This window comes from Aspergillus saccharolyticus, assembly GCF_003184585.1.
Source record: "Aspergillus saccharolyticus JOP 1030-1 unplaced genomic scaffold BP01scaffold_16, whole genome shotgun sequence".
NCBI lineage: Eukaryota > Fungi > Ascomycota > Eurotiomycetes > Eurotiales > Aspergillaceae > Aspergillus > Aspergillus saccharolyticus.
The window spans coordinates 24,952-43,615 of record NW_020290626.1 but is presented as its reverse complement, the minus strand read 5'-3'; the positions used below and the strand labels follow the sequence as shown (position 1 = coordinate 43,615).

At 53.2% G+C, this 18,664-nt stretch overlaps 6 protein-coding genes and 1 non-coding gene across 7 annotated transcripts; 3 read left to right on the top strand and 4 right to left on the bottom strand.

Moving 5' to 3' along the window:
• Positions 1-57: 57 nt before the first annotated feature.
• On the bottom strand, positions 58-1,674 carry BP01DRAFT_365885 (putative MFS transporter; the record flags this gene model as incomplete). The annotated part of the gene is made up of 5 exons (XM_025576386.1): positions 58-402; positions 521-877; positions 963-1,364; positions 1,416-1,430; positions 1,483-1,674. The coding sequence occupies 5 exons, from the start codon at positions 1,672-1,674 to the stop codon at positions 58-60; spliced, it is 1,311 nt and encodes a 436-aa protein (XP_025431012.1).
• Positions 1,675-2,184: 510 nt separating this feature from the next.
• BP01DRAFT_t171 lies at positions 2,185-2,255 on the bottom strand. The gene has a single exon. It is a non-coding gene; the product is annotated as a tRNA-Gly (tRNA).
• A 412-nt stretch (positions 2,256-2,667) lies between these two features.
• Positions 2,668-5,085, bottom strand: BP01DRAFT_382864 (putative DUF21 and CBS domain protein (Mam3); the record flags this gene model as incomplete). Its single annotated transcript, XM_025577394.1, has 4 exons — positions 2,668-3,730; positions 3,783-4,452; positions 4,518-4,731; positions 4,840-5,085. 4 exons carry the CDS (start codon positions 5,083-5,085, stop codon positions 2,668-2,670), a joined length of 2,193 nt encoding a protein of 730 aa, XP_025431011.1.
• A 1,684-nt stretch (positions 5,086-6,769) lies between these two features.
• BP01DRAFT_356944 (putative C2H2 finger domain protein) lies at positions 6,770-8,669 on the bottom strand. Its single transcript, XM_025575076.1, has 3 exons — positions 8,361-8,669; positions 7,083-8,304; positions 6,770-7,032 (listed from the first exon to the last, which is right to left on the bottom strand). Exons 1-3 carry the CDS (start codon positions 8,447-8,449, stop codon positions 7,015-7,017), a joined length of 1,329 nt encoding a protein of 442 aa, XP_025431010.1. The 5' UTR covers positions 8,450-8,669; the 3' UTR covers positions 6,770-7,014.
• Positions 8,670-8,994: 325 nt separating this feature from the next.
• BP01DRAFT_356943 (HECT domain protein) lies at positions 8,995-13,499 on the top strand. Its single transcript, XM_025575075.1, has 2 exons — positions 8,995-9,388; positions 9,453-13,499. The coding sequence occupies exons 1-2, from the start codon at positions 9,183-9,185 to the stop codon at positions 13,177-13,179; spliced, it is 3,933 nt and encodes a 1,310-aa protein (XP_025431009.1). The 5' UTR covers positions 8,995-9,182; the 3' UTR covers positions 13,180-13,499.
• Positions 13,500-13,685: 186 nt separating this feature from the next.
• On the top strand, positions 13,686-15,169 carry BP01DRAFT_356942 (uncharacterized protein). Its single transcript, XM_025575074.1, has 5 exons — positions 13,686-13,811; positions 13,937-14,010; positions 14,066-14,404; positions 14,483-14,642; positions 14,709-15,169. The coding sequence occupies exons 2-5, from the start codon at positions 13,975-13,977 to the stop codon at positions 14,996-14,998; spliced, it is 825 nt and encodes a 274-aa protein (XP_025431008.1). The 5' UTR covers positions 13,686-13,811; positions 13,937-13,974; the 3' UTR covers positions 14,999-15,169.
• Positions 15,170-16,936: 1,767 nt separating this feature from the next.
• On the top strand, positions 16,937-18,655 carry BP01DRAFT_340951 (uncharacterized protein). Its single transcript, XM_025573426.1, has 3 exons — positions 16,937-17,094; positions 17,178-18,005; positions 18,072-18,655. Exons 1-3 carry the CDS (start codon positions 17,073-17,075, stop codon positions 18,629-18,631), a joined length of 1,410 nt encoding a protein of 469 aa, XP_025431007.1. The 5' UTR covers positions 16,937-17,072; the 3' UTR covers positions 18,632-18,655.
• The last annotated feature ends 9 nt before the right edge of the window (positions 18,656-18,664 follow it).

The following is an 18,664-nucleotide window of genomic DNA, read 5'->3' as shown; positions in this document are numbered from 1 at the left end:
CTTATTCATTTATATAATTAATGCAGCACAGTCCAACCCTTACTCAAAGCTCACCTCTCAGGCATGATTCTTTTTCGGCAGCCGGGGCAAACCTAGCCACAACAATAGAATCCCTCCGGAAAGTCCAATGATGAACGGCTGCAGGACCTTGACTCCACGCGCCTGCGCAATAGCACCTACAGCAAACGGCAGGATAGCCGCACCTCCCCCGCCAAACGCAGCAGCGAATCCAATGGCACTGACGTGAAGATGGCGAGGCAGGAGCTTGGTAGCCACTACCACCGCGGCTGGGAAGAACGGTCCCAGAAAGAACCCTTGCAACGAGACGGCCACCGCGGAGGAGTAGAAATTTGGCACCAACCAGAGGACGAGACCCGCGGTGATTGCACAGCAGGAGTATACCTATCGAACGAAGAGGTTAACACAAGTATCGAAACTGATATGGTGAAGCAGGCAACTACGAATCCTGCCACGCCAAGTACAACACACGGACTGTACGGTCGTCAGAAGGAGAACTTACGATGATGGCCAATTTCTCACCGATACGTGGAGTAATGAAGCCCAAAGCCATCCGGCCCATGGTAATTCCTAGCCAGAATCCAGTGGCCGTCATGCCGCTCGCGAAGGATTGGCCATGTCGAACCTGGATCATAAATGAAACAATCCAGCCGCCCAAGGCAACTTCGATGCCAACGTATCCCAGCAGGAAGATGGCACAGATCCAGGTCACTCGCGCATAGGACTTCTTGGAGAGCACTTCGCGGAGTCCTGCCTTTGTGTCGACCGCTTCCTGGGGTTCCCGGGCCTTGTCTCTTTCTGCCGAGGCGTCCCAGAAGGCTGAGGCACAGACGGCCAGTTCAGTGGCCGCGCAGGCGATCTGCAGAGTGGAGAAACAAGTAAGCTCAGCATTGAAGAAGACGCTGACTGAACTGAACGAATGTTGAGGGACTGCTGGCTCTTACCATGATGTAGTAGTAATAGTACCATGGAACATTGGCTTTTGTGATCAACGAAGTCGCAATCAACGGACTAATCACACCACCAACACCATAGAGTCCGTGAAGCAGGCCTAGAATTTGGTTGGAGTCGGCCATATTGCCTATCCAGGTGTTCCACGAGGCATCGCCCAAACCATTCCCGAACCCTGCAAAGATGAACGAGACAATCAACACAGGGTAGGGAGGATGGCAGCAGTTGATGATATATGCGATTATATGGCAGCTAGGCGTCAACCAGGCCACGCCTCGACGGCCCAGCTTGTTGTGAATGCGGCTGTTCAGAAAGGCAGCCGCCGTATAGCCGACTAGCGGTGAGAAGAAGACGAGAGACACCACTGTGTAGGAGAGGTGGTAGTATCTCTCGAGCTGAAATTGCTCAGTAGAGATTCTAACAGCTCGTGACAGTCAGAGGCTTACGTAGGGAATGAGGGGCTACTATGGTTAGGCCACAATGTTAAAGTGGGTGGGTGTTGCGAGCACTCACGCCATAAGCTGCATCGTTCATACCCATCACCAGGAAACTCCAGAAGGTAGCGAGGGTCTTGAACACATTGGAGCGGGGATAGTTCCATCGCTCAGTCTCGTGGAAGGCCTGTGCCGGCTCCTCCTCAATGGACTGGCGAGAACCTTCCTGGTGCGTGTTGCTGAGAGAAATTGGCTCCTCCGTTACCGCCATGTTGAGAGTTGGATAAGACCAAGAGTACGTTTGGACTCAGCCGAAGGAGGGGAAGCTCGCAGGAATATACATGAGTCGCTTGGCTGCCAAGGCTTGCCAAGTTCGTAACAGAGAAGAAGATGATGAAAGTGATGGATCCAATTCTACACGGTAGGCTTGACGGCGGTGGAGACCTCCTGGGCTGGCTTATTTACCACATTGGGCTGATTTGTACGGGGAAGTACCTAGGGTCCCGTCCAAACCTTCACATCTGGTGCTATTTCCATAGTAAGAGGTGCTAACTAACTACTAATTAAGATAATAATGATAATAGGATACCATGAGGTCATCTTATCTGATCAAAAGGAAACTCCTTGCATCATCGATAACTTTATCAATATAGGCAGGCCTGGTCGGTTACACAACAGTCATGCAGTTTGCCTTCCAGCGCCTCGGGCTTCATCCGACAAATCGGTAGGCTCCTCCAGATGTATCCGACTAAAAGAGAAAAACAAAAGAGAAAGTTTGTCTTGCATCATCCGTGAATCGAACACGGGCCTCATCGATGGCAACGATGAATTCTACCACTAGACCAATGATGCTAGTTGACGCAATGGATTTCGATACTGTGCTACAAGGAGAGCCACAGTCTTTGACACTGCCCTCACCTGCAGTCTGGCCACTACTGGGAACATCACGGTGGGCGAGAGATAGAGTGTTCGAGGACAATCGACATGAACAAACATTGTTGCATCTTTCCTTGACTCTTACAATAGTCGAACTGACTTTGATAATCCTTTCTCGTTTGCATCGACCCTGAATCCCTTCCTACCACACAAATTGCAAATTTCTTTCTTTCTTTCTTCCTTCCATCCTTCTCCAGGACAAAAAGGAGTGCTCTCTATACTGCTTTCCGAGCATTCGTACACAGTCAAATAAAAGTAGTCGAATAGATATAATGCATCACCAATCGCTCTGTCCAGCAGAGTCCACTCCAGGCACTCACAGTGCGAATCATGGCTGCGAAAGTAGGGGTGCATCTTCCGCCTGCAGATCACCACTTTTGGAGCCGTGCCCACGCCGCTTACGACGACGTTTCTTCTTCGACCCGCTACCATCGCCATTGTCCACATTGACTGTCTCTTCCTCCTGGCGAACAAAGGACTGGGGCTGAGCGCCAGCATTAGGTGTATCGGAATCGGAGATGCTGGTGCTGGTGCTAGTAGTATGAAGGACTACTTTGCGGATGCCATTGACATCGACCACTTGCTCCGTGATACTACCACTGCGTGCGGGACCCTTATGTCGGTAGCTGCCGGGCCGGAGACGATCGGAGAGTTCGGAGTCGGTAGACTGGAAACTATGCGCAGCGCTGCTGCTTTGCTGTCTACGGGTGCTGGGGCGAGTAGTGTTTTCCTGTTCTTCATGAACTGGTTCCGGTATGGAAAGCGCCGGCCCGTCGGTCATGCGAGCGGTATCGGAAAGGGAGCGACCGTGGCCTAACGTGCCGTAGCCTGCCCGTACAGCGTATACACCGTCTCGTGCATCCATGCCACTTTGTACAAGTCCGGCTCCGATGCCACCCTGCAAGCCTGCGCCAGTGCTCCGGACCATACCGTCCAAGCTCTGGCTGGACTCTAGATCGGTATGGCCAGAGCGTGACGGCGAGGCACTCCGCTTAATCTTGACACTCTGGTATCTAGTCTGGCGAGGCCGACTGGCAAGATTCGAAGGACCGAGATGTTTCAAGTGCTCCCGGATTTCGTCCGTCGCGCCTCGTTGAGTCACCACGCCATCGGTGGAGTCAGAGTTCTTGTCTGAATGGGGACGACGAAACTGGAAACGAGGCAACGGGGCTTCTACGGAGCTTCGACGATTCTCCTTATAGACACCATTAGGCGTAGGGGCCGCAGTGGACTCTCCTTCAATGTCGATGAGAGGGCCAGTGGATTCCGCAGGCAGCATCGGCGGGTCCTCCACAATCCGGCCTTTGGGGACTCGAGACTTGGGAGCTGGGGCCATACGACGAATCGCTTTGTGGACATCAACGAAGACATCGGATTCATCAATGATCTCCCTATAGGATTGGTCAGTTATGCTCGTTCTCTGGTGTAAGAAGATTGACATACTCTCCGATTAATTCCTCAATCACATCTTCCAGAGTGACCACTCCTAGGGCCCCACGATCTTCGCCCGGATATTCCGACACAAGGACCATGTGGGACTTGCCCTCCTGAAAGAAATTGACGATGTCCAAACAGCTTGTCTCCGGGCGCGTTTCGGGGAGAGTAGCTAGAGCAAAATCCCGGACCCGCTTGCAGTCCTCTGGATCGTAAGTAATGAGCATTTTGACCAATAGCATGCCGACAAAGTTGTTGGCATTGTCCGGTGCATGGATAGGAATACGGGAATATCCCTGGGACAGAATAAGATCCATTGTTTCCTCGTCGAGAATGGTATCCGCGGACATGGTAAAGACATCTTCCATGGGAGTCATGATACTGCCCACGGACTTGTCCTTGAGGTCCAAGACAGCGCTGATGATTGTCACCTCATCCGAGTTGAGCTGCTCACCAGCTTCACCCAGGGTCTTATGCAGGGTGACCAGGGTTTTGAGACCCGCTTTCTTGTAAATGGTTCCGTGGTCCTCTCCAAGTAGCTTGTCGAGCAATTTGGCGACGGGGTAGGCCACGGGGGACATGATGTACATAAGCGCCAAGACGCAGGGGGCCATCCATGCGCCGATAGGCAATCCATACCGGACGCAAATGGATTGAGGCACAATTTCACCAAAGATCACTAAACACATCAGGCGGACGATAAGCAAGGAATTCTTGCGCCAAGGAAGAGGGATTTTCCCGTACCAATTAGGACTGTGCTGCCGAGCACTGCCGGCCAGCCACCTCCCAGTGACCGATCGAGCACGATTGGAAGAGTTTCATTGGTGATCACGTTGCTGAGAAGGAGGGTCACCAGCACCCAGTGTTTTCCCCGCTGCAATAATCTCAAGACGCTTGCTGCATTTTTGCGTTCGCCTGCCTCTCCCGAGGTTTGGATAACTTGTAGATAGACCTCATCCTAGATTCCCAGCGGGGGAGTGCATTCCCCAGAAATTAGCTTTGCTTTGTGAAGACGATCGCATTGCGAAAGATGAGATCGAGGTAGACAAGAACAAAGGATAGGTACCTGGCCCATCAAAGCTATCGTCAGTCCAGCAAATGCACCGCCACTCAAGACCAGAGCAGCGGCGACTCCGAGGTAGAGCCATAGACTGGGATCGCTTGGGGGTTTCGGGTCGACTTCAGAATGGATGACATAGGTGGGAGCGGCGGAGATGACGGGCAAGTTCACGAAGGCGAGAGTCAACAGCTTGGCAAGACCAAGAACGAGAGGCCGGGCGGCCAGGATGCGAGTTGATGGGGATATCGCCATCACCGATGGGATAGAAATGAGAACGAAAGAAAATCGAAAAGGAGGGAAAGAGGGCCCTAAGGGCTACCACAGGTACATATTTATTTGAAAGACTAAGCAGTGGGAATTTCGGGGGGGGTGGGTGATAGGAGGGGACAGACGCAAGAGGGAGAAAGGTTCAAATGGCCTTAGTGGTCAGGCTAAGAAAAGGCGCGGCGGCGTGCGATCGGGTCCATGCCGGAGTGGATAGAGTGACGTCGCCCCCAGTCGGGAAATAGGGAGAAAAGCGGCACACAAGGAGGTTAAGGGAGGTAGGGACTTGTCTCCTATTAACTAATACTGTATGATCTGAGATGGATCTCCCTCAGGAGAAGGTTTTGTGGAGGGTCCTCGGGGGAAAGAATTTCGATTTGTGAAACTTCAGGAGAACGCACGATTGTTGCTGGTTTCATGGTTTGATTGTCGGTTGTCGTTCACAGCAAGGAATGGATGGATTCTGGAAAGAACAAACCCAGCTTGAAGTCTGAAAAGGGTCTCGCCCGGCGAAAGGTGAGGACTGGGAAGCTGAGGAAGAATTGAGAGCCTGAGGTATCTACGGAGTACCTTTAGTTTTCTAACTACTCCGTACTACTTCTAACTAGTTAGTACCTAAGGTACTCATCTCCGCTCCCGGTCGCAGCTCGTCCTGGATAAAGGAAGGGAAAGATCCGGGCCCTCCACGATGGAAGATAATCTGCGCCTGTTTTCCAATTATAGACAACAATTGCTGGAATGACTCAGCGATTGATCCGTGCTCGTGACAGCTGTTTGCAAGAAATCGGGTGAGTCAGCCGTAAACACTGCACATAACTAAAATAAACCACTCATCATTTGTCAGTTGATGCTGTACAAACGAGGACCTTAAGTCACCACACTTATTGAGTCCTTTTGGAATAGTTCATTTAGTTTAGTCAATCAATAACAGCTCAACTAATGCGATTGTGTGGGGCATATACTCCAGAGATTTTCCTTCCCTTCGAATCTCATTCGCACAATAATGCCCTTGTATTGGAATAGCTTCGTTTTCTCGTGGCCCTCGGAGGGCATGGGCCTAGCCGGGAACCGCAGGGGAGCACGTGTCTCAATACTTCATCTGGTGTGGTGAATGAGTGTAGTGGAGGGACCCGTACTCGACGCTGTCAAAAACACGCGAAATTTGCTTACACTAACGTTGAGGAAGGCCAATATTAACTTAGAATTCTACACATTTCCTGAAAATGTCCAGAGGACCATGTCAGCGCAGTGAGATTGTATCTGACCACGACGGCAGTCCCCACTGCTCCAGATCCAGACCCAACCCCAGGCCAGCGCTGACCTCGACGAACTCGATCTATATCAGTGGTGGGCTGGCATCGTCGACCGAGGATCTATGGCTACTCAGACACATGGTATACGCTCTACACCAAGCACATCAGCACATCCATTTAGCGAGCCCTTAATCAGGACAGTGCAACCCGAGCTCCCCTATTTTCAGATCACACGCCTTGTCCTAGATCGGCCGAAAGGTTCAAGGTTCGTCAGTCTTACAGTCTCACTGTCTCACTGTGGCTGCGACCCACAGCGCGACACCAGACTTGACTAGGACGTACATTGGACAATTCTTGGAGATAAAAGATACACAGGCACAATTCATACGAGCGGAGCAGAACGTGCCCCTGCAGTCTATGGTCGATTGACTGGGGGTGGCGAGTAGCCATGTTTCAGAGGATTGATCAATCAAACAGGCAAATCAAGGTGATAAGTCGATCTAACTTTTGCCATACCAGAGTATGTACAATTATGTACCCTACCACAACTCCATCATATATAATGCTCAGAACATAGTGCAGAAACCCAAGGGGCTGCAGAAGCAAACGATCTCAACCAAATCATATACTCATCAAATGATGCAGGAAGACCATGCGCACAAATTTATTGCAGGAGAGGATCCTAGATAATAAATTAGCTTGAGCAATAAAATCGGTGAGTGAAGGACATACGCGGAAGTGTTTTTGGTTGTTGCTTGCGCGGTTCACCCGAGCCGTGTACCGCATTTCTTGTCGAATGGCCCGAGTGCGCTCCTTACGCTCGCTTTCCACCACAAGGCGCTTCTGGGTGTCCGAGACACCGATCATGCCCGTACCGCCGTTGGCTCGGGTGATAAGGGCTCGGTTGAGGTTGCGACCACGGGGCTTCTCATCCACATCCATAGCCTCGCCATTTTCGATGGCGAGCTGTCGGGCCGCACGTTCATCGGGAGAGGGGTAGTTGTGAAGGTTCTGGCGATAGTACTTGGCAAGGGAGCGGTGACCGACACTCTTTCCAGAAGGAAGGTGGAGTTCATAGTCAGTGGCGTAAACCACAGGTGCGTTCTTGCGATTATCCAGCTCGTCCTCATCCATGGATGAAGCAGTTGTCTCCGTCTCCCAGCCCTCGTCCTCGCCCTCAATTTTGACACCTCCTTCCTCGGGGGTCTCGCTCGTCGTCGACTCCCAGTCGCCCTCGTCATCGGAGTAAGTGCTGCGGAAGTCGTAGTACTGGCCGATCTCGATCTGTTCTTCCTCGGACTCGAAGGCAATCATGCAGTGACCCTTATCCTTCATGTGGGTACGGATGGCGGCTGGGCTGTTCTTGATGACATGGCAATAGGTGCATTCGCTGTTTTCGTTGATCTTGCGGTAAAGATAGTTGAGAAGCCCCTCCAAGTCGACCAGATACGTCTTCTCAGGAATGAACATGCCATGGGCCTTGAGCATGTGCTCGGTGTTCTCCTGGACGTCCGCTGCTTCGTTAGGGCAGAACAAGCAACGAGCAGGCGAGAAAGAGTCATCGGACATCTCTTCGTCTTCGCCCTCCTCGTCTTCCTCCTGGATAGTGGCTTTCTTGAGAGTATCCGCCACCTTGGACACCTCAGCCTCATTTACGCGCTGGGGCTTGTTGATAGGCTCGCCCAGAGAGAATGTAGAGCTCATGACTGACGATGCATCGTCGGCATGGTCGCGCTTCATGCGTGCTTCGCGGGCCCTGTGCTTGGAGCTCTTAACATGGTTCTGATATGAGTTCTCACTGTAGAAGGTCTTCTGACAGGCGACGCAAGTCGTTTCAAAAGCGGCCTTGGCGGCAGCGGCCGTGGTCGTTGCTTTGGCGGCGAGGACTTTTTCGTTGAAGGTTTCCTGAGACACGGGAGGCAGGGACGCGATGCGACGCTTCATGTTGTACAAGCTGGGTTTGTTGGTCAGCCACCGGGTTAACAGAGGGAAACATGACCTAAAACTTACTGCCAGTCTCGGCGCATGTGGTCTCGCTGCGCATCGCTGCTGCGAAAAGCAACAAGACATGTGTTGCAAGTGTACGGAAGAGAAGCCATTTTCCTTAAATGCAGTAGCAGCGCTCAGCAGGATGGGTATCACGAAGAGAAAAAAAAAGATTCAAGTGAAGAAACGGGTGAAAAAAGTCGTTCGGCGGTTGTGGGTGTTATCAGAGCGGGGTATATGTATTTTTTTTTTCACAGCTCGAAAAAACTGCAACAGATTGGCAGGACAGCAGCTGATTAAACTGGACTGCTGAATTCTCGAATGAGATAGAACCAGAATCTCCAGTCCGACAATAATTGAGACCAGAAGAGTGGTGCGAGCGACAGCCAGGTGAGATATTCGCCCCTCAGAGAGTATTGATAATCAGCGCCGATAGTCCGACTTTTGCATGCCTGCAAATCCTCGCCTTGCCGCTTTTGGCTGGGCTGGTTGGCTGAGATGACGTTCGGGCACGTGCTTGCCTCTCATTTCAGCCTAGTGTTACTGGCAGGCCGGAATAACATTGTTCCCGGAATCATGCTGCGGGCGGGAGGCAGGCCTGAGGCGATGATGGCCGGGGAATGCCATGCCATGATAATCGAATCATCATCTGCTGCCTCCGTGCGTCGTTCACCCCTCCTTCTGTCAGTGCACCTCAACCACACGCTAAACCGCTGGTTATCTTTGTTTTTGACAAGCTACTACTTCCCCGCAAAGCACGGTACGAGACTACTGCTTGTAGAAGCAACATTCTCTCAACTTCAGCTTCGGGTTGGGTAGCCGCGGCATGCTCCGCAGCTTGTCAAGATGACGAGGCTCCGCGGAGCTTCCGTGAGCTCTTATGATACCGCGCGCGGTGGTGCTTCTGACAGAGCGCATTCCCGCCGATCCAAGCTTCCTCCGAATGCGCCGGAGGTTGTGGTGTTGAATACGATCGACGTGTCCGATCCTGCCCAGGTCTTGCTTTGGTGTCGCGATGAGCGACGCCGCCAATTCAACCTTCTTGTTCGCAGGTGAGTGATATATGATGAAACCCGTGATCTGTGCATGATGGCAGCACTGACGGACGGCCATAAGATACAAGAATCAACTTATGTACGGTTGCCTGAACCCTGGCTGTCAAACCCCGACTTGCGCGAGCTATCGGAGACGGATAACCGAAGGACCATATCGTCGCTATACAGAACTGAGCGCCCGGACCTTGGCCTGCTACCTAGCCAGTGTAGATGCTGAAGCAGGACTCTGCCGCAATGCTCCTCGGGTAGCATTCGGATTATCACCACATGAACCACAACGCCGGCCGAAACGTCGAAGTCGCGCGCCGGTTGAGACCGCAGAAGAATTTGGGTCGATCGGGAGATACGTCAATAGCACCGAAGACCTGCCACAGGACTCTTCAAGGCCAAATAATCAGTTGACTCTGTGGGACCCGAGCATTAACGCAGAAATTGGCGCGGCTCAGGTGGTCAATCCGCCGGGGCAGCAGGTGGCACTATCGGAGGACGATCAAGCCGCTGCAGCCCAGAGACAGAAGGATCCCAAGTCTTTTACACAAAACCTTTTTGACACCCTCTCCCTAAGAATGATAGAGTGGCTACCTCTACGCCGGTCTCCCAGTGCTCTCGACGCGAACATCGACCAGCGATCTGAATCTCGGCCGCCGAAGAGTAATCCGAATCAGACGCCATCGCATTCTCAACGGACAAGACCACACATGATCCGACAACGCACCCCGCAAAATGCAGTTCCTACTGCTGGTACCCCACGCACTCCTTCAACGCGGAACGAGACTAGTCAGGACACAGCATTAGAGCTTACGGTGCCTATCACGCTCACAGAAATGGATCAATGGCGTCGAAGTGAGCGGGCTAGTTTGGATGAGAAACCCCATCAGGAACTGAAACCCGCTCGCAAAATCCCCGTTACTTCACATGCACTTGCAAATCATGATGGATCGGTCAATGTGCCCTCACCACCCGCATTGAGGCACCGTCCTCAGAAGCACCGTGGAAGGACTGGAGACCTAGACAGCGTTGATCTAGCCCTGCAGCAGAAGAAAGAGCGCCGAGTATCCTGGGATGGGGCAAAATATTTGAATAACGTCCAGTTTGTTGATTACTTGGAGCCTGTCCCGTCTGTGGAGGAGTATCTTCCATCGGAAGCTCAATCTCCGACGGAGACGAAGCCCAGGGCTCAAAGCATCAACCTGAATCAGTCAGCGGATGCTATTCAATCGTTGAGTCACCTTAATAGCGATCTGGTGCATGGATTGGCGCAGATGACGGCAACGTCGGAGGATGAGGAAGAACGCTGGAAAAAAGAGTTGGCTCACATTGAATCCACTGGCAGTTTTGAAGATTCTGAATGGCGTTTTGCGAATTCTCAACAGCGACAAGTCTACACTTTCATTGCGCAAAGTGTGTTCTGTACCTTGAGCAGCACGAAACATATCTTGAATTCGTTTCGAAAGGATGCGGTGGGCTTGTCCGAGACAGATCAACGCAGCGCCACCTCCAACCTCGATCTTCGGCAGCTACAGGTGTCATTCTCGGAGCTTCTCAGTATTTGCTCTCGAGATGTTGTGTTCCATAGCTTGTGGACTGCGATGGAGTCGTTGTTCGTGCCGCCTAAAGGGCTGTCGATATCAGGCAGACGATCACGTCGTTCATCTTGCAATTCCAGCACGTCCGCTGCCGTATCCGCTCCCATAATGAGCAGACCCGGCTCGGCAGGCATGACGCATCTTACAGATGCTAATGTCGCCGATGTCGCAACCGTCACCATGTTTGCTCTCGCGAGCTCGCTCCCAAGAGTCGATGCGTCTACATGGCGCGAAATTCTCCAGATGCGCGCCGCAGGAGGCGTGGCATCTAGTTCAGAGATGCAAAAGTATTCGGTGGCCAGATCCAGGATAATCGTCGAGACTGCCGACATGCTTGAGCACGAGCTTGCTCTACGACTCGTCGACCGCCTGGTACGAGGTCTTACGGCACGTCTGGCGTTCAATGAGGTCTCCAAAGCGCGCCAGGTATATTCCAGGGATACGCCGAAACGTCGCAAGGACGGGGCTTTGGATCGTCTCGTAGAAAATCTCATTGAAGAATACAAGACCATGTCGCCTAGCGGCGACTCTCAGCAGCAGCAACCCCAACCAGGGGCCCCATCGTTCGTTGCCGAATGGCTCCGAACTCTATTGCTGCGTCAATGGGATGGAAATCCAGAAATGCCCAAAAGCAGCTCTGCTGGCGGAGCTGTACAGATTCTAGCTAAGTTATACAAAGAACGGAGCCGACTCGGCCTTGTGCCGGAGGACTTCCACACTTCATTTCTTGCCGAGCGATTGGAGCCTCTGGATATGCCAGTGGATTGGCTGAACAGACTGCCAAACAACAAAACGATGCACCTTCTATCTTACCCCTTTCTATTTCCGCCCTCTGCCCTCGTTATCTACTTCCGTGCCTTGAACTATGCGGCTATGTCGAAGTACTACGAAGCGGCGTTGACCACGACGAGGCATGTAACACAAACTGCCTTTGGGCCCATACATATCCAAGATGACGTCGGACTGTTGGCGCGCATGAAGACGTCGATGACCACCTACCTCGTCCTTACTGTACGCCGAGATAACGTTCTCACTGACGCGCTTAATCAGCTTTGGCGGCGCGAGAGGCGCGAGCTCATGCGCCCTCTGAAAGTACAAATGGGAATGGATGAGGGTGAGGAAGGTCTCGATCACGGCGGGGTTCAGCAGGAGTTTTTTCGTGTCTTGATGGCAGAGGCTTTGGATCCGGCGTACGGCATGTTCACGCTGGATGGACGAACCCGTAACTCCTGGTTCCAGCCATGCTCGCTAGAGCCGCTTTACAAATTCGAGCTCCTCGGGCTGCTGATGTCTCTGGCCGTATATAACGGGCTCACACTTCCCGTTAATTTCCCTACGGCGTTCTACCGAAAATTGCTCGGACTCAAGGTCAAGCAGCTGGACCATATTCAAGACGGCTGGCCGGAGCTAGTCAGAGGCTTGGAGGGCCTTCTCGCCTGGGATGAAGGTGACGTGGGAGACATCTTTCTGCGGACCTACGAATTCAGCTATGAAGCGTTCGGCAATGTCGAGACTGTGGACATGCAGAAAATCGACAAGGACGCCCCGTGGCCGACACCATTCCTGCCCCTCCGACCACCCCTAACCGGAACCCGCTCTCTTGGCTATTCGCCGCCATGGTCTGAGGTCCGTCACTACACGGACCACGTCAACTTGAGCCCACCTTCGTCGATGGCGGCGGAAACGGCGGGTTCGTACCGGGATACGGCCAAGTCGGTTGGTCCGTTACCTGCAGCGGCGGCTCAGTCTCCTACTCCGCCGGCGGAGGAAGCGTGCCTCGTGACGAACGCAAACCGTGGGCAGTTTGTGAAGGACTACATCTTCTGGCTGACGGACAAGTCTGTTCGACCGCAATTCGAAGCCTTCGCCAAAGGGTTCTACACCTGTTTGGACCGCACCGCGCTGTCAATATTCACGGCCGAATCATTGAAGACTGTGGTGGAGGGGATCCAGACGATTGACGTGCGGGAGCTGGAGCGCCATGCGCGATACGAGGGCGGGTTCAGCGCAAGCCACCGCGTGATCCGGGATTTCTGGAATATCGTGCGTCGATACCCTGCAGCAAAACGGGCACAGTTGCTGGAATTTGTGACGGCTAGTGACCGAGTGCCGGTCAATGGGATTGCGAGCATCATGTTTGTGATTCAGAAGAACGGAGTTGGGGATGCTGTAAGTGTCTTTGAGATACCAATCCACGAGTGAGGATGCACTTGTACTGACGAATTGCAGCGCCTTCCCACGAGTCTGACGTGTTTCGGACGGTTACTGCTGCCCGAATACTCATCGAGGAGGGTTCTAGAGGAGAAACTGAGCAAAGCTTTGGAGAATGCACGAGGATTTGGCGTTGCTTGAGAGGACATACATACCCTGGGAGCTGCATAGCAGTGGTTATGGACACTCTTGGTACTTATTCATTATTTTCATACATACCCGGTTTATGAGGCATGGTTGGGACAAACACTGGAGGATATTCTAGAAATGTGCATATAGGTAATGGATGCTAGTCGAGCTCTACCTGCTATAAGGTACTGATAGTGATTGCAATACTATATACTCTGTACCAGCAGGACTAAGTAAGTAGTTGTGCCATTGCCACCGTGGCCCTGAGTGAGCACATAATAATGAGGGTGTGCGGGCGCGGGCGGAAGTGATTCGCCGCCTTCCTCTGGCCGCCACTCGAATCTTTCTCTCGGCATAGATTCCTCATCCTCAAGGTTCTTCTTTCTCGACCTCCTCGTGTTTTTCTCATCCTTCCTTGCTACTTACTGTCTTGTTTCGCTTTCCCCCTCCTGTGAGACATTTAGAAGTTTCATCTATACGAACCTTAGATAGAAGTGAGTAAATACTGCACTGACCGCCGCAGCAGATTGTGGCGTCCCCATCCTTATCCAGCCTCACTATCAGCCCCGCTACCCCACGTTGCTTTGGATTCTATGCTGACCGGACTGGTACACCTCAGATACAAGCCATCATCCACCTGGTAGACCATTACCAATCATGCCTCCCATCGTCCACTGCGTCCGTCACGCCCAGGTGAGCATTCCATTCACCGAACACTGAGTATTCCCATACTAATTAACACCTCCAGGGCGTCCACAACCTGTGTACCGCCAACCACGTCATCCACGACCCCCTCCTCACCGATCTGGGCAATGAGCAATGCCGCACGCTGCGCGACAGCTTCGCCCGCCACGAGCACATCGATCTCATCACGGCCTCCCCTCTCCGCCGCACCATCTACACCGCGCTCCAGAGCTTCGAGCCCGTCTTCCAGGCCCGCCCTAATCTGAAAGTGATTGCGCTCCCCGACACCCAAGAGACCAGTGATGTGGCGTGCGACACGGGTAGTGAACCGGATGCTCTGCGCAAGGAGATGGAAGGCAAGCCCGTCGATTTGAGCTGGGTGTATGAAGGCTGGAACGTAAAGGTAATCCCCTCTCTAATCCTTTTGCGGATTGAACGAGCATATGTGTGTGGATGCTGATGAGGGGAATGTACTGTACAGTCGGGTCGATTTGCACCCACCAACAAAGCGATCAAGGACCGGGCGCGTGCGGCGAGACGGTGGTTGAAGGGTCGGCCGGAGAAGGAGATTGTTCTGGTCACGCATGGAGGGTTCTTGCATTACTTTACGGAGGATTGGGAGGATAGCAGTCAGTTTCAGGGTATGTTTGATACTACATTGCTTGAAGAGGCGAACACAGAAGAAAGCACAAGCTAACGCGGGGTAGGAACCGGCTGGACTAACACCGAGTACCGCACGTATGTGTTCTCGGAGGAGGAGGATCGGGACGATCTCGAAGGGTATGCTCTCGATGGGGACAATGCGACTTTGGTCGAGACGTTGGAGTCGCGGCAGCGCCGTGGGAAGTCGGGACCGATGCCGAGCCGGGAGCAGCAGAAGACGCTCTATAAGATCGGGACGCAGGGATGGGATGATCAGGGGCTGCAGCTGAGTACGGCGGAGCGCGAGGCTGCCAAGGTGCCTGAGGGTCAGGAAATCGAAGGGGTCCGTGCTTAGACGGTATAGAACGGTTTGCTTGAAGATTAGAGGGAGTTGTCGAAATCGTTGGTATAGTAGATATTGCATGAAAGAGTACATACCTTTGACCAATTTTGGCATTTCGTTTCATGAAGATGTTTCTGAGATGTTTTCTGGTCTGCCAACTATGATTAGACAATGACATTGTCCATACAAAGCAAGATCAGAGATAAAGAGAGCCACTGCTCTGTGAAAGTCTTTGTAGTGAGGCAATTCATAAGAGCCAGTGCTCCACATAACCCTGGCCCTACCTGACTGTTCACAGTAACACACGTTCCCACGTTTCCCACGATGGATTAATCTCGAAATTGATGTGACTGGGTTTGTTTACCTCAACATTCCTATAATTCTTCTTCCCCCCTTGAAGTCCTTTTCCCCAGCTTTCTTCCCCATCCTCTCTCGTCCTCTTCCCCATCCTCCTTCCTCTTTTTCTTGATCTATTTGTTCTTGATCTATTTGTGTATGGTTGGAGTTGCTGAGGACTGATCTGATCAGACTTGAGACATCACTGCCATTTATCAAATCCCATCTCTGTGACTTTGACTTTGTTGACCAGGCTAATCTTGCTAATATCCACAGCTGACGTGCAAATACGCATTCAACATTCGACAGTCTGAAGAAAGGGGGAGTATGAAGTATCACGGCAACACTGACGACTACTACACTATACTATACTTAAGTCGTCGCTTCATACTTCCATGCCTTCTTTCTCCTTTCGAGTGTCCTCCTCCGTCCTCACGCCGCTGCCAGAGTATCCCGGTGAGACCATACTACTATCATACTATAACCTCACCAGGGTACTCTGCATTCTCCGTCCTCGCCCTCCTCCTCCGAGCCGCCCTTCAAACGTCCTCCATCCTCCGTCCTTTCACGCCACTGCAGGATACCCTGTGTCGAGAGTATACCCACCTATAACCTCATCCAGGGATCCTGCACCCCGCGAATGTCCTCCGCTGTCCTCCTCCGTCCTCCGCTGTCCTCTCTCGGCTACCTGCCTTTAAAACGAGCAAAAAACAATGGGTAAGCACCGCTGCCGCAAGAACCGCTAACAAAACAGGTCCCCAGCGAACAGACTCGCACCTCATCGTGGTGCTGGGGTTTAGTAGCCTCTTTACGAGGCGAAGCTAAGACGAGTCTTTGGAGAAGGTTGGCCTGCCTTGAGCAGACAGTGAAATAGTCTGTCAGTTTCGACTGGTTGTCTGCCTCGTTGAGTGGGACAACGAAATGGTGTGTCAATATTATGTGAGTAGTTAGGAAGTTAGGATGAGTGCGATCCTCAATTATGCGTTGTGTCATTGGGTAGTATGCGCGCGATCCTTCGAGATCTGACTGAGTTTTAGTTCAAATATGAGATCTGTCTCCCAAGCTCGCAATCGGCCTCGTCAATTTGTACGTCAATGTGGTTCGCGGTGATGCTTGTGTGTGCCTTGTTCTCCAACAGGAGAGTCGCAAAGTGAACTACACAGTACCGGCACAACTAAGCCACCACCCACCGCTTCTTTTGTATCATACCTCTTATGATTTGTAGATTATCTGTCTGCCTGGTTGAGGACGCCTCTAGTGAGCTCCGCCTTAGGCTATGCTGAGAAGAGAGAGCCCGGGCTGTAGCCATACCTACTCAGTAATCATCGGCATATCGGCATGCAACAGGAGGGTTTTCTATTCGACAGTGCGTAAAGAACCATGGTGCCTAGGTGAATGACGGGGCTTGCATTCGGTGCTAGGGGAAAAGCAAAGACGATCTTGTGGGAGGATTCTTGCTGCCTATGTATGTCAATCGATACTTGTCGAGAGAAGTTGTTTGAAGTATTGCATTTCTGCTATTTTTAGCGGGTGGGGCAGCAATGCCTCTGATAGCCTGAGGCAGCCACACCCTTCGCTTCCCGCGCCGCTTTGTTTCATCTTCAACAACAGACACCAGGATCCAGACTCACCCTCACGCTCACGCTCCCCACCCTCGGATCCGATATATAACTCCGTCCAATGGCACTCTGTCTACTGGGAATGACCCGTGGAAATTGTTTGTGATCGATGACTGAAGAACCCCAGCACGATGCTCGACGAGAACCTCCCTAGTACGTCAGCCGTTCCGTTGTGTATAGCCCTTTCAATCAACCACCATTCACCACAAACTAACCACCTACCCGAGCGATCATAGCATTCTACCTCAAACCCTCCCGTCAAACCCCCCACCAAAGCACCATCTACCTCTACCAACACGGCGACGAACCCCAACCCACCTACACCCTCCGACACCCAGACCCAACCACCGCAGCCGCCAACCGCTACGCGGCAGCGCTCTACGACGCCCACGTGCCCTCCATCCTCTACGGCGAAGTCCTAATATCACCGCAATGGACAAGCACAACAACCACAACCACCCCCACCCTCTCCGCAGAGGCCATCCGCGCCGCTAACAACGGCACCGCTCATCCAGCTCCGCCCCCGGAACCTCTCCTCCCCACACAGTTCACCGTGAACCTATACAACCCAGACCAAGCCGTGACGGTGCACTACAAGCCGAAGTCGTGGAACAGTCCCGCGACATGGTGGTTCGAGATGCCCCAGCAGAGCTTCCGGCAACCGTCTTCCTCCAAACTCGACCACACGCAAGCCGACCCGGCCTCCGCCGAGATCACCCCGAAGCTCAGGTTTGCGTGGCGCAAGGATAGCAAGCTGAGCAAGGATCTCACGTGCGTGCTGTCCGGGAAGACGACCACGCTGCCCGAGTCGAAGACGAAAGCCCGGGAGCCGGATATCACCGTGGCGATGTTCCAGTCGCTGAAGGAGTTGACGCTGTATGAGCCGAACCTGTACCGCGTGGAGATGGAGGATTTCAAGGGGCTGGAGGTTGTGTTGTTGTTGGCTGCGGTGACGATTCGGGACGTTTGGTTTGCGCCGCAGGGGTTGCGGGAGGCGTTTCGGGTGGGGAAGGGGGCGTCGGCGGTCGCGAATGGGAGTGGGCAGACGAATGGAAATGGTGCTAGTGCTGGAAAGCAGAGACCGGGGCCGGGGGGAGCTGGGGCTGGGGCCGGAGCAGTGACAGGGCCAGGGGCAGGGGCTGTAGCGTCTGGGGCCTTGAATGCGTCACCGTCACCTTCGTCGCCAACGGCACGGCAGCCGTCACAACCGGCCGTCTCGCCGGCCGAGAACTGGCGTCAACAGGAGGAAGAGCGTCGCACGCAGATGCTCCTGGAGGAGGAGGAGAAGGCTCGACGGCAGCGGGAGGCGGCGCGCCAGGCGGAGATCGATCGGGAGACGCTCCGCCTGCGGCGACTCTACGGCCAGGAGGAGGAGCGCGTGCGGATGCAGCAGGCCGGGGCGCCGCCGCGGACGGGGGCGGCTACCGTACCGCCGGCGCCGAGTCTGCCTCTGCGGCCCGGTGCACAGTATCCCCAGAATCATCCTCCGCGGGTGTCTGGGTCTCGGCCGGTGGATCCGCGACGTCAGTCGGTAGTGCGCTTTTCCTTGTCGCCCGAGCAGCAGCAGCAGCAGCAGCAGCCGCAGCCACAGCAGAAGCCAGGGTTACAAACGAAGAAGAGCAGTTTCTTTCGGTTACGGCGGTCGTCGGACGAGACCAAGTTGAGTAAAAAGCGGAGTTCGATGTTTTGATTTGCGATACCCTTGCATATAGCGATACGAATG